Source organism: Anser cygnoides, chromosome Z, assembly GCF_040182565.1.
Source record: "Anser cygnoides isolate HZ-2024a breed goose chromosome Z, Taihu_goose_T2T_genome, whole genome shotgun sequence".
Lineage (NCBI taxonomy): Eukaryota > Metazoa > Chordata > Aves > Anseriformes > Anatidae > Anser > Anser cygnoides.
The window spans coordinates 19,439,183-19,453,277 of record NC_089912.1 but is presented as its reverse complement, the minus strand read 5'-3'; the positions used below and the strand labels follow the sequence as shown (position 1 = coordinate 19,453,277).

The 14,095-nt window shown below is 36.6% G+C and overlaps 1 protein-coding gene across 1 annotated transcript in view; it reads left to right on the top strand.

Annotated features, from left to right (window-relative positions):
- The window catches only part of DTWD2 (DTW domain containing 2), a 96,291-nt gene extending 83,947 nt beyond the window's left edge, over nt 1–12,344 (top strand). Inside the window, exons 5-6 of the mRNA XM_066988419.1 lie at nt 3,764–3,892; nt 8,684–12,344. Coding sequence (XP_066844520.1) covers nt 3,764–3,892; nt 8,684–8,854 — 300 coding nt within the window. The 3' untranslated portion in view covers nt 8,855–12,344. The remainder of the gene's footprint in view (nt 1–3,763; nt 3,893–8,683) is intronic.
- Nucleotides 12,345–14,095: the final 1,751 nt, after the last annotated feature.

The following is a 14,095-nucleotide window of genomic DNA, read 5'->3' as shown; positions in this document are numbered from 1 at the left end:
TAGCATTTGCTAAGAGTACGTTGGCAGAGAAGCCTGTGTTTATTAAATTAGCGTAACAGTGTGTAAGAATTGCTGACATGTGGGTTTCTGGAAAGCCTAGGTCTTAAGTTACACATAGAAAACTCTATTGTATGTGTTGCTTTATGCTTCTGATGGCTTGAAAATTAAGTCCCCAAACTCTCTTGGACTTACAAAAAGCGTAGATACCCTAATTTCAATGTTTTGGCTAAACTCCAGTGAGTAATTGCATTCAGCTTATCTAAATTCCCCTCTCTAGTTTGAATTGATTGAGTTAGTCTCCATTTTCTGTCTTATGCTATTTATTTTGGTGAGTGGTGTTAAATGGGCTGCTGTTTCTTCAACCTGATGTTGCTGTGTGTTGTTAATAACTGAAAATATTCCAAAGTATAGATATAGTTTGCAAATTACTTTGACTAGCTAAAAGAAATTAATTATTGTACCAATATATCTTCAAGATTTTATAGGTAAATGGTTATAAAATACCACGATTCTTTTTTGAAATGGTGTAAAGCTGTTTATTTACACTCATTGTGAGATTTTGGTGTGTAATGCTGGAGTCAGATAATCCAATTTTGTTTACATTAACTTTGAAGGTGCATTTCTTTAATTTAGAAGTAATCTTGCTCATTTGAGATACATGGGTAACAGACAAAGGATTAATCTGTCTAGATAGTGGAGAATTTTTGATGAGATTGTTACAATACCCTACCTGAAGTGGCATTGGGTGCTATTAATTGAACTCCACAAAAGGCAAGGGAAGTTTTAGACTTTTTGGCTGAAAGTAGTAACATCGTCCTCGTCCCCAACCAGATTCAAGAAGAGAAAATGTTTTGTGTATTTAGGCATTTTTTCTTCAACAAAATATTCTTCCCATATGAAATATGTATTGATTCATTCATTTTGATGCCTGTGTTGTTTTGGCTTTGTCTTACCATTCAGTTTATTCTCAAAGTTGGTAAATAAACCTCCTTTGTGTGTTTTATTCATTCAGTGAGTGTACCTACTTTGAGTCATTCAGTTAATGCATCCAATTTGAGATGAACAATAAGGCTACCCTAGCGTATTTCAGATGATGTTTCTGTGACTAAGGATCTCTTAGTTAGATATCATGCCTCTTTGGAGTTAAGAGAAGGTAAAATGCATGTTTGTTGAAAGAAGCCGAAGAGATGAACTTTAGGAGGGAGTTGTCCTCGCAATACATTCTTCCTCCAGTCTCCACCACTGTGCTGTCTGTCTGTGGTATTTTCATCTCACCCCTGTGAATTTGTCATTTTTCAGGAAAATGGATTAGGACCAATAGTTTCCATCTTCTCATTCTCCCCCCCAAAAAAAGAACAGAGAATCTGGTTGCTATTAGAAATACAAATTTGCCTTTTGTACAATGTCAGCTGTTTGAAATCTGTTCTTATAGACTTTTGGACTCCACAGTGTAAGGTAGAGTGCAGGCTGCATTTCTTCCATAAAAGTTGTTTTGCAATCATAAATAATCATTTTCTCTCTGGAATACTGATGATCTTAAAAGTATTTCAACATAAGCAATATGCAATAAAGTATAGAAACTACCAGATAGAACTCTTCCCAGGCAGCTCCTACAAAGAAAAAAAAAAAAGCCTTTAGGCATTGTTGATCACGCCTAAAGAGGGGGAAGCCAATGCATCTTCAGTTAGTTGATGAGGTGATTTCTCTCAGTCTCTGTAGAAATACTCTGTGGAGATTTTGCTTGTCTGGTGTTGAGGAAAATAAGGGTAGGCATTTGGTCTGCTGCTCAGGCTACATCCTGGAGCAGAAGGGTGTTGTTTGGATTTACCCTGTTTTTTTAATACCTGTCTAGGAAGTTCTGAGAAGGGACTAAAAGCTCTCTTCGGTACAGAGCTGCATGTAATTGCAATAAACTAGATTTCCTAATACGTCATGATGGAGATCCTTACATGGTCCCAGAAGGGGAATGTAAACACAAAGCAAACCTTGAGGGACAAATGAAGATATTAATTTGCCAAATTTTCATTTGCTTTTGCTTTTCATTTTTCACACTGAGGTCCAAATTCTACATTTTCTACCTGTTCTTCTAAATGTTTATCCCTGTTTGATTTTTCAATGCTGCAACAAATTGAAGGAAGTAGTTGATAAACACTAGTATGTATCTCTGAAAATGATCTCTCCAAGCTACCTAAACAGTCCTTGCTAGAAACTTTTAAAACATTCTGAAACATCCACATTTTTGTCCTTCAAACACATCTGGTAAGAAGACCAGAATTTAAAAAATCAAAACCAAAAGAGTTTCCTCTGATAAACAAGTTAGGACCTTTTGTCTCTGAGATACGTTTTTCTATTTTCCTGTATTTGAGTATATTAAGCTTTTATAGCTACCTTGTTTGGCCTTTCCAGAATGGCTTTGCTCTTTTTTATTTTTTTTCTTTCTCTCTCTCTCTTTTTTTTTTTTTTTTCTCCCATTAAATTGAGGTCAGTTAGAATTTGATCTAATTCATTCAAGGTTGTTCAGCAGCTCAGATGTTCCCTTTTATATACGAGGTGTCTTGAACTTTTAAGAATGGGTAATTGCATGTGAAAGAGATGATGGAAAATGACTAAAATAAAAACAAAAATGGGAAAAGTGAAGAGGGTAAAGTGAGAAATGCTGAAAAACCTCTGGCAAGCAGGATGGAGGCAAATATCACAATATAGTGACAGTCAATCATTTTCCAGACAAGAAGGAAAAATAAAGATAGTTTTTAGGATGAAATTCAAAAAGGAAATGAATTGACTTGCATGTTTATAATAATCCCATAGGGTTTGTTGCATCATACTATATATATATTTCAAAATAAACTGATGTTTTATTAAGAACAGTGATAATGCTGATAAAACATTAACTTGTATGGTAAATTATATTTTAAACTTATTTCTTTATATTTTCATAGAAAGAATAGTGTCTGAATTTTCTTACAAAGTCTAATTATGTAAATTCTGTGATATTTAAACAGCTGTGTAGAAATGCAATAAAAGCTTTTGTGCTGATAAAACAGACAATGTACGGGTTGAATTACATTTCTTCTTCTGAAAAACCTTTAACTTATAAGGTGGTTATTACTTGAGGCAGAGCAAATAAATCCATTTCAAACACAATTTAGGTAAGCAAAGAGTTCTAATAAGTTACCTAAAAAATTATATGAATAAATGTAGTTTCTAAAAGTCTTTCATTCAGAACATGACAACTTCTAACCAGTGGAAATAATGTCAATGGCTGTTCAGAGTCATTATATACTATGATGTGTGTGTATAGGTTACTGTCTAGGCTCGTGTGTGTTTAGATCGTGCAATAAAACAAGCATGTGTAAATAGTTTTGTTTTATTTTTGTTATAGGATGTTTATGGGAACTGAAATTGGTTGCAAAAATTTCTTTGTTTTGAGGGATTTTTCTGGTGAAAAGCACAGAAGAGTAACAACTTACTCGTACTGTACAACCTCTATTTCTCTGAGTCTTTCTCTAGCAAACAATTGTATTTTCTTTAGATGTTTGTACAGTAACAAATGTGCAGTTCTTGCCTCTGATGGTGACTCATAGGTTACATAGCATTATACATAGCAGTAGCATATCGTTGCTTACTGGGAGAAAAAGCATCAGAAAAGTTAGAAGGCAATTAACCACAGAGGAGAAGGGGCTTTGTTTTGCTTAATATTGGGAAGAAGTATCTTGTTTGCTGTATCGACGAGATTATTTTAGTAGAGTTTGCTATTTTTCAGGTGCAGTTAAAAACCAACATTTCAAGTCAATATGTAATTCGTACGCAGCCAACAAACACCTGTCTCTCTACACTTGAATGTGCAGCTGTTGCTCTTACTATTATGGAAAAAAATAAGAATATACAGGAGGTACGTACATAATTTTAAATACTTGAGTTTTTAAATGGTGGCACAGAATTTTTTGTTCTATCCCATAATAGAATTAAATTGTTCTTTTCCACAAAAAAAAAAAAAAAAAAAAAAAAGAAAAAGTTGTCTTTTCCGGAAAAATTCAGGGATAAAAATCTTGCCTTGATGATGTTAAAAGTACCAACTAGTGTCAGATCATCTCCTGAATGTATTTGGTGCTGGAATATACATCTTGGATGAATGCAGAATTTATCTTACAGATCACTTTTGCCTTTGGTAATGCTCCATTTTGTATTTGGAGTAGTATGTTACTGAAAATAACTCATATCCTCAATTCCATACCAGGGATCTTCTACTGGAGCTTAGGTGAAAAAAGAAAGTGTACGGCTGCTAGAAGGAGGGTCAGGTGACGAGGAAGGAATACAGTGATGCTGATCGTGTTTGTAGGGAGATAATTTGTGTGGCCAAAGCCCAACTAGAGTTGAAGCTGGCCATGTCTGTGGGAGATAATAAAAAAGGTTTTTTTAGATATGTGAACAGAAAAAGGAGAACCAAAGAAAACATAGGTCCACTACTTGATGGGGAAGGTCTCCTCACAGACAATGACTTAGGCAAAGCAGAGACAATGCCTTATTCGCCTCTGTCTTCAACACTGGTGATGGGCTTCGGGACCCAGGGTGCCCTGAGCTGGAGGACCATGATGGTGGGAATGACAAACTCCCAACCGACCCTGAACGTGTGTGGGATTTCCTGCTCCACCTGGATCCATACAAGTCCATGGGTCCGGATGGGATTCATCCCACGGTGCTTAAAGAGCTGGCAGACGTCATCGCGGGACCTCTCTCAATTATTTTTGAATGATCTTGGGAATCTGGAGAGGTCCCATTGGACTGGAAGCTGGCAAATGTTGTGCCAATTTTCAAGAAGTTTAAGAAAGAAGACCCTAGCAATTACAGGCCTGTCAGTCTCACGTCAGTGCCTGGTAAAATTATGGAAAGGATAATCCTTGAAGTTATTGAAGCGCACCTGGGGGGACAATGCAGTCATTGGTCCCAGCCAACATGGGTTCACGAGGGGTAGGTCCTGCCTAACAAATTTGATTTCCTTTTATGATAAGATCACCCATCTAGTCGATCAAGGGAAACCAGCTAATGTGATCTTTTTGGACTTCAGCAAAGCTTTTGACACGGTTTCCCATAGGATCTTACTGGACAAAATGTCCAGCATACAACTGAACAAAAACATAATACGGTGGGTGAGCAATTGGCTGACGGGCAGGGCTCAAAGGGTTATGGTAAATGGGGCCACATCTGGCTGGCAGATGGTCACTAGTGGGGTCTCTCAAGGCTCCATTTTAGGACCAGTCCTCTTCAATGTTTTTATAAATGATTTGGATGTAGGACTAGAAGGTGTTTTGAGCAAATTTGCTGATGACACCAAACTTGGAGGAGTTGTGGACTCGGCTGAGGGTGGAAAGGCCTTGCAGAGAGATCTGGACAGGTTGGAGAGCTGGGCGATCACCAGCCACATGAAGTTTAACAAGAGCAAGTGCTGGGTCCTACAGCTGGGACGGGGCAACCCTGGCTATACGTACAGACTGGGCAATGAGACGCTGGAGAGCAGCTCCGCAGAGAAGGATCTGGGGGTTGTGGTTGACAGCAAGTTGAGTATGAGCCGGCAGTGTGCCCTGGCAGCCAGGAGGGCTAACCGTACCCTGGGATGCATCAAGCACGGCATTGCTAGTCGGTCGAGGGAAGTGATTGTCCTGCTCTACTCTGCGCTGGTGCGGCCTCACCTCGAGTACTGTGTGCAGTTCTGGGCACCACAGTACAAAAAGGACATTAAACTGTTGGAGAGTGTCCAGAGGAGGGCGACGAAGATGGTGAAGGGCCTAGAGGGGAAGACGTATGAGGAGCGGCTGAGGTCACTGGGCCTGTTCAGCCTGGAGAAAAGGAGGCTAAGGGGGGACCTCATCACGGTCTACAACTTCCTCGCGAGGGGGAGTGGAGAGGCAGGTGACCTATTCTCTGTAATCACCAGTGATAGGACCCGCGGGAATGGTGTTAAGCTGAGGCAGGGGAAGTTTAGGCTAGACATCGAGAAGAGTTTCTTCACAGAGAGGGTGGTTGCACACTGGAACAGGCTCTCCAGTGAAGTAGTCACTGCACCAAGCCTGTCTGAATTAAAGAAGTGATCGGACTGTGCACTTAGTCACATGGTCTAAACTTTTGGGTAGACCTGTGCGGTGCCAGGAGTTGGACTTGATGATCCTTATGGGTCCCTTCCAACTCGGGATATTCTATGATTCCTATTTTTTTTCCTCCCCTTTTTCTTTTCTTACTTTGTCTAGTGCTTTCCCTGGCACTTCAACTTTTACAAATTTTCACTGTGCTGTCATGAGGTTACTTTGTATCAAAATTCCCTTTTGTGCAGTGCAGTCTTCAGTTTTATTTTTCTCAAGATTTGAGTTCCATTTTTCTTGTACTTGTTACTCAGTCTCCCTTCTTCCCTCTTATTTTTCTCCTTTTTGTTTGTTCTTTCTCCCTATTATATTCTCATCCTGTACTAATTTCTTGCACACTTCTTCCTGTAATTTGAAATTTATTGAGAAGGGTGACTCAGGTGCTCTTCATCCATACATTACATATTTTTAAAAATTGATCTATAAGGCACTACATATATGCTGTTCTGACAAAGCTGAGGATTTAGTCCTAAACAGAAGTACTATTGTGTATACTGTAGATGCATGTGATGTATAGAGGCACTGTTGTAGTTATCTTTTCCTGTGTTTTTCTAACTTTCTAATTTTTTTGGGGGGGCATGAGGGGGAGGTATTTCTTGGAAAATTATTGGATTTTATGTTTTTCTAATGTTCTAATTTTTGGAAGCTCTTAAAATTTGGAAACTTGAGAATTTAAAAAATAACTTTGGATAGAATTTGTTGAAAAAGAAAAAAAAAATTTTGGTTTGAGACAGATAATTAAGTATTTTACTGCATGGAAAATAGTAAGTTTTCCTCTGCAAAAGCTAGACTGCAGAGATGATTTGAATACCCTCTCACAGCTAGCTTGGAGATAAAGTGCTTTTGTAAGCCTGTCCCACTGACCTCCAGCACTTCTGTAGCCATGGAATGCAACACCCTGGCTTATGTCTTCCTGCCAGTCAGCTCACAACTCTTAGGTGTCATTCATGGAATTTGGGACTTAACAGTGCTTGAGTTTAAGTTTATCCCAGGTCAAAGAATACTAATTAGACATTATCCTTTTCCTTGCAAGTTGTGATCCCTCTAGTCTGTGATGAAAGAGATTACGTCCTTTTTATAATCATTTGTTGTTGATATTAGTAATATCATTTAATAAGCCTTTTGAAATAGACCTAAAAGTAAATCCCAAACATAGATACTGTAATCTGATTATGTGCCCAAAATGTAGTACAGAAGGAGCCATGAAAGGAGATTTAAAGCTCAGTTGTGTTTTTGCTATGTTCTAGTGTCCACCCTGAGGTGTTTATATCCCTCTTCATCAGATAATGAATATTTTGATACCTGACCTCTGTTTACTGAAAATGGTTCACAGGTCAAAAGTTGTTTGCAAAATTGACATGGTATAGAATACACCATCATCGTGTCAACCTCTGTGACACTAAAGAGTCACCTCAACTTTCAGTCAGTTGCCTTTAGAATCAAGCTAGAACAAAATGCATGGCTGCAGAAGTTAAACCCAAGGAAAAATGAGAAATACTGAAATTAAAGTGGGTTTTGCATATTTCTTTTTTCCTGTAGTGTGCTGGGACAATGTTGACATATTTTTCCTTCATTAGGATTCCTGTTTTTTACAGACCAAGGGTGGATATTTCCTTAATGTCTACAATTCATGGTCTTGTATTGTTTTATCTCAGCCACGCAGAATTTGGCCCAACCTACTTGTCGCAGACAAGATTAGCAGTTTCTCAAAGGTGCTTCTATGAGTTTTCCAGTAGCCAAGAGCTTTATAAACATTAGTGAACTTTTTTATAATCTCTGTGATTTAAGTGAGTACTATAACATATAAGATGGCAAATTGAAGTCCAGAGCAATGGAAGTTAAAGATGAGTGCCTAATTTGGTGCCAAAAGTAAGTCACTTGATTTTTTTATGTGCTCAAAATAGTCACATTTTACATGATAGAAACTCAGTTCCTGCTGACTGCACTTACATTTATGATTTTTACACATCTGCACGTATGGCCCCATGATACTGAGCCAGGCAACCAGAAAATGAAGAACCCACAGTTAGTAACCACTTGAGTTAAATAAGTGGCTTCGTTAATCCTACATAATTTCACTGGGCAGAGGCAGGAATGCAATCCAGTCTCCAGGGTAGCAGTCCAGCTACCTTGATCATGAAACCCTCCCCTCTTTCTAAAACCCTGCTTCAAGTTATTCTGTTGTTCTGCAACCACAAACAGTTTAGTTAGTTACTTATTTTATTACTGTCTGTTGGCTGAGTCACCCTGATGATTGTAGTCTATTTCTAACATCAGGCTAAAACCATGGCTTAGAGTAATGTAGCTGGTACTGAAGACGGCACTGACTGTGTCTGAGGAAGAAGTAAGGAATGATGGTATGTGGATTTGACATGTCTCTTATTCATCTGTGTCCTCTGTGGCTCCAAAGGTTCTATCTATGTCATATTTTATAAGCATTTTAAAGTAGTTCTTGAATACAAAACCTCAGATAAATGATGTCTCCAAGGTGGCTTACTAAAAGTCTTCTTTTTTTGTCTCCTTTGCCCCACCCTTCCGTCTTTCTGCAGACTATACTCCGTCCACTTCAAGCTTTATGCTCTTTCCAGCTTCAGCATGGTGCCCAGATCCATCACAGCAAGGAGCATCTTCTCAAGAATGGCTTGTATGACAAGCCAATGCCAAAGAATAAGCGCAAACTCAGAAGAATGGAGCTCTTGGTGAATAATGTAAAAATATAGGTAAACTGTACCTGCAGTATAGTGGGATTTATTTGCAGCTAGCAAATGAATATTAATCTGGATTTAATCCAGACAGATTCCCATACTGTAATAAAACAACTTCTAGGCCCTTCATAGTCCAGAGTTTATCTACCAGTATGACAAACAGCAGTGGACAAACTTTTTCGTTTTGCAGTAGGCCAGATGTCTTTGTTCAGATGATAGAAGATCATTCTCATTTCCTGTAGAAAAGGAGAAAATTCTGAGCATAATTTAGAGTTATATTATCTCTTGGGTGAATAGTATGATCCTCAATAATACTGGATAAATTTACTTTGAAGAAGCTTTTATGAGTAGGAAAATAAGAAGAATGTCAGTGTAATCGAATGCTGGGGCTTCACTGTTTAGAAGTATATTGAATTTCTGCTATTTTAATTTCAATATATAATTACAATAGGTTTTCAAACTGTAATTCCTTATGTTATTTAGTTCTCCTGAGCATAAGGCATGCTATTTGTATAGTTCTTTTGACTTTGAGATTTTTATTTCTTCCATTATTAGAATTCCTTTTTGTAATTGTATGTAACATTTTACAATGCAGTCAGGTTCAGTTTTTATCTTAGTCATAGCTATTTAAATTAAGCTCATATATATATATATATATTTACCTGAACACTTCTGATTTAAAAAAATAGAAATAAAAAAGATGTGGAGAAATCATTTTGGAATTATAATTCAGGTACTTTTTTATTATTATTATTATTTTTTTTTTTAGCAAAACCAGTTTTTCTTCAGAAAGGGATGAAGGGGACATTTTATGCATAGGACCAGCAAGATAACAAGATATATCATATCCATACCCTTACATAAAATTGCTATGACAGTTAAGGGATTAAATAAACCCAGTGTAGACAGCACATTCAGAAGTATGATGCAATGATAAATGTTTATTTTTAGGTACAACCTACTAACATGTTTACAGATCCATTAGATTTATGTGGGTTCTTTAGTTCTTCTCTTTTAACTGTGATACAAAATGTATTTCTTTCTAATGTGAATTGCTACAAACAGAAGGATTGGGTATTTTTTAGAAGCTTTGTGAATTAATGTTTTATGATCTAGAGAAAAAAAAAGATGAAATAAAGGTTTTGATGTTCCTTTCTTCTTGTTTATATATTTCTCCATCATGAAACTGATGAAAATGCTTAATATTTGTCTTCACTGTCTATTCCACTCAAGATAACAACATGGATCAAATTGGGTACTAATTAGTCTTTGACCAGATAAAGACATTTTGTCTTTAAGTTATGAACAGCAAATAAGGAAACTATTGAATTGGTCTGTAAACACTGCTCATCAGTTTATTAACTGAAAACATTTCTGCAATTAACAAGAGAGGTCAAAATTAGGTCAGAGATTAGCTAAGAAGTTCTGGTTAACCCTACGCTAATAGTGACCTTTTGTTTAGGAATGGATTAACGATTTAATTTGTCTGGCTAAGCTAGTTTATATATATATATATATGGTTTATATAACCTTGTCCTCTTCTGGTTGAGATAAATGCTGTATTTGTCACTAATATCAGTAAACCTGAATTAGTTTTGACAAATCTGAAGCAAAACAGTCTCAAGTGACTAATGGTAGTGTAGATGTACTCTTCACTGGAATGGAGAAAGGGTATGTTTATTCTGGTAGCAAAGCATACTGCAGAAGTCTCCAGCCTAGCCTGGAGTCTGAACTTGCTGTCTTGTGCAACTCGTGTGTGCAGTCTTTTGTGTGACGCTCCCTCTAGTTTTGGGGTTGGCATTGCTCCTGCTGGTCTGTGAATCTGTTTCCCCCATGCTCTGGGATCCAAGCATTACTAAAAGAAATGGCGTTATCAGTTAGGATTTATTTTTAATGTAATTTTTATGTATATGGATGATGTTCACATTTAACACTGCATATTAATTTGGTTTACCTTGTTTTAGACTCATTTAGAACAATAATGTATCTTTTGATAAATATTGTGAAGATTATTTTAGTAAACAAAACTCTAAATGTGTCTTTCGGCAGAATGTGAGCTTATATTATGCAGAACAGAAAGGCATTTGTTTTACTGCCTGGGATTCACAGACATCTGTAAAATGCCTTGGAATTACAGGATCAGAGAAATAGTTGTCCTAATTGAGTTATAATCCTGCATGAAATACTCTTGTGTATACAATCTGTGGATTCAGAGTTTTCATGTTTTTCAGCAAAGGACAAATTCCACACAGCTTAGTTTTTACTTTTGTTGATTCCTCTTATTCTTCTAATTTTGCTCCTGTGGTTAACAGGATTTGTGGGATCTAATGCTGGATACATGGAAGGCTTTAATTGCTAATTTCCTATGTTGTAGTACTGTACTAGGTCAATCACTATGTGGCAGTTGCTGAAGAAATTAAAAACAATTCACTGAAAACCTCCAGGCATTTTATTTTTTAAGATTTTTTTGTATATCCCATTGCATCTCTAATAGAGTGATCATTTAGGTGCAGCACAGCAATCATATGAAGTTCAATTTCAGATTTGTTTGAAGCTGTTAAACACATAATACTTATACTTTTTTTTTTTTTTACTTTTTTTTGGTAGAACTTGTCTGGCTTTAAAAATATATGCTGAAGAAAAATTTAAGGGTAAGAGTTTAGAAAGTTTCATTTCAAGTGTTCTGGATTCAGAATTTTCAGAATTTACCTCTAAATATATTGCCTCAAAGAATCAGGTACTCCACAGTTCAAAGTCTGTTGAGGGAAGTTGTGCTTGATGAAGCAGCACTCTTCGCAGGCAATTTCATTAGAATGAGTTTAATGTGCAGTTTTATTTTTTTGCTGCAATGGTCAATCTGTTTAGTTTTTTCGTACCAAAAGATAAATGAGTCAAAACCACCAGTCTAACAAGATATTGATTAAGAAGCAAGGAATACATTTACTTCTAATGTTTGTTTCTTTGTCCTTGTCCACTTTATGTTTCCAAATATTACTTATCAGAATGAAATCTGCCTTGTATGTTCCACTATGTCATGCTTTGGGGAACCTTTGACATGGATAGTAGGCTTTTGAACATGTGTATAAGTTTTGCAAAAGCGTGCACTGTTAAATCTGTGTGTTTTCATAATCTGCAAGATGAGGTTTGTTGAAGAAAAAGGCAAAGCTGGAAATCTTTCAAATTAAGAACATAAGAAAAATCTTATGTTTAGAAGGCTTTCAAATTAACAGGTTCAAATTTCTTAATCTCAGATTAAGAGATGCCCAGGACAAAAATAAATTTTCTGGAATATGGTGGTACCATATTATTAAGAAATTACCTGTTGATTAATTTTCCTTTAAATAAATGCAAAACTTTTCAAGTGACTAAAAAATTGGTAAAAAATATTTTAAGGCCAGGGGTTTCCTTCTCATCTATTGTATTAGAATAAAAAACTGCGTATGTTGCATTATTTTCTACAACTTTCCTGCTGATTTTGAAATTTAATTAAAAGCTGAACTTTTAAACAGAGTAGTAGTTCATGCTTTACTCTTGAGGTTTGTGTTTATTATGTCAATATATGGGAATATACATAAATTATATACTTGTTTTTGCTTCGAAGCTATGGAAGATCTAATTTGCTGTGTTCATTTGCTGCTGTGTCTCTACATAATTGAATGCTTGCGTATACTGATATCCCAAGAATGTATACCAAATCCTTTGTTGTGCCTTTTTAGCACCTTTCGTTCAGTTAATGAATAGACGTGTTTTTTCTGTGCTATTTGAAGAAAGGGGTTCCTTTGCTGTCCATTAAAAACTGCATCAAGATTAAATTTCTTTGGCAGTATCCTTCAAGCATTTCAGTTTTAGTGCTCTCTTCTCTCTTTCTGCAGTAGCGGCTGACTCCTGTTTGCTACCCCACAAACACACACACCTTCCCATACTCTAGCACCCCCAAAATGATGCATCTCCAGCTCAGTGGCCTACCAGCAGTTATGACCTGAACATGCTGTATCACCCATACCCTTTCCTTCACCAGATTCTTCTATTCAAGTGGAAAAAAAAAAAAAAAAAAAAAAAAAGAAAGCTGGTTCTCTTCTTATCTTCTCCCTACTATAAAATGTGTGTTTTAGGAAGTTCCACGTGCCTGCAGCTACCAGATTTGTTGCTTGTATCCCTTGTCACAATCCCTCCAAAGACCTAGCACTTCATGTCTTGAGTGTTTCTTCTTATGTAGTGGGGGACAGATGGCAGGGAAGTGAAGAGGGGAGAAAGGAGGGAAAAGACTGTGTTTTAAGAAATTGGTTAGGGGACTTAAATAAAAGTTGCTTCTATTGTAAGGTATAGCTGGTATAAAGCTTGATACATGTCACTGTGGCTTGGTGTTTGCTTAATATGAGGATGTTCCTAACAGTTTGTCTTGTTTGCAGAGCATATCCCAAGACGGCTTCTTTGTTTTACTGTTATAAGATGCACTTAAGACTTTGGACTCCTTTATATTTTATAAAAGAGGCCAATTATTTTTTCTACATGAGAAGGTACTCACTAAGCAATAGAAAAAAATGCTGTACCTATGTGGCTGCAATGCTTGCAGCACAATTAGTTATAGCTGAGGCTGATGCATGTGCCCCTCTTGGTCTGGGTGGATTGTGTTTGCCTGCATATTGCAAATCTTCTGTCATGGATGTAAGAGGCAGCAGATGCTCAGTTGGAAGTGGCTTTGAACTGTTCTCTCTGCCCATGTAAGAAATAATTAAAAACCTCAGTAGATGTAACAGACCATATGCTATGCTGTGGCCTACTGTGTCTGTAAGGACAGGTAACAAGTTTTAGCTCTTATATCTGAACTGAAACTGGGACCTTATCTGGCATATAAATACTTCAACCAAAGAGCGTTATTTGGGCTCGAATGCCAGGATATAGCCTCAATAAAGATGTGCATCAAAGAGTATATACCAGTGACTTCAAGCACATTGAGTCAAATCTTATCGTTTGTGTGTTAGTGGAACAGAGCAATTGCAAATATTTGGCAAATCATTCTATTTACAAATGTAAATATAGATCATATATTTATTATATGAATATAAACGTAGTTATAAATTATCAACAGCTTTTAAGTAGCTTATAAAAATAAAATTAACTTTCTATTAAAAAAAAGTCAATGGTTCTAGCTCCTTGTCTTCTTTTTGCCGTACGTTTGCATTAAAATTTGAAAATATAGAATATGGTTAGATGAAAGTAATGGTAATTTTTTTCCTAATACATATATATTTTACA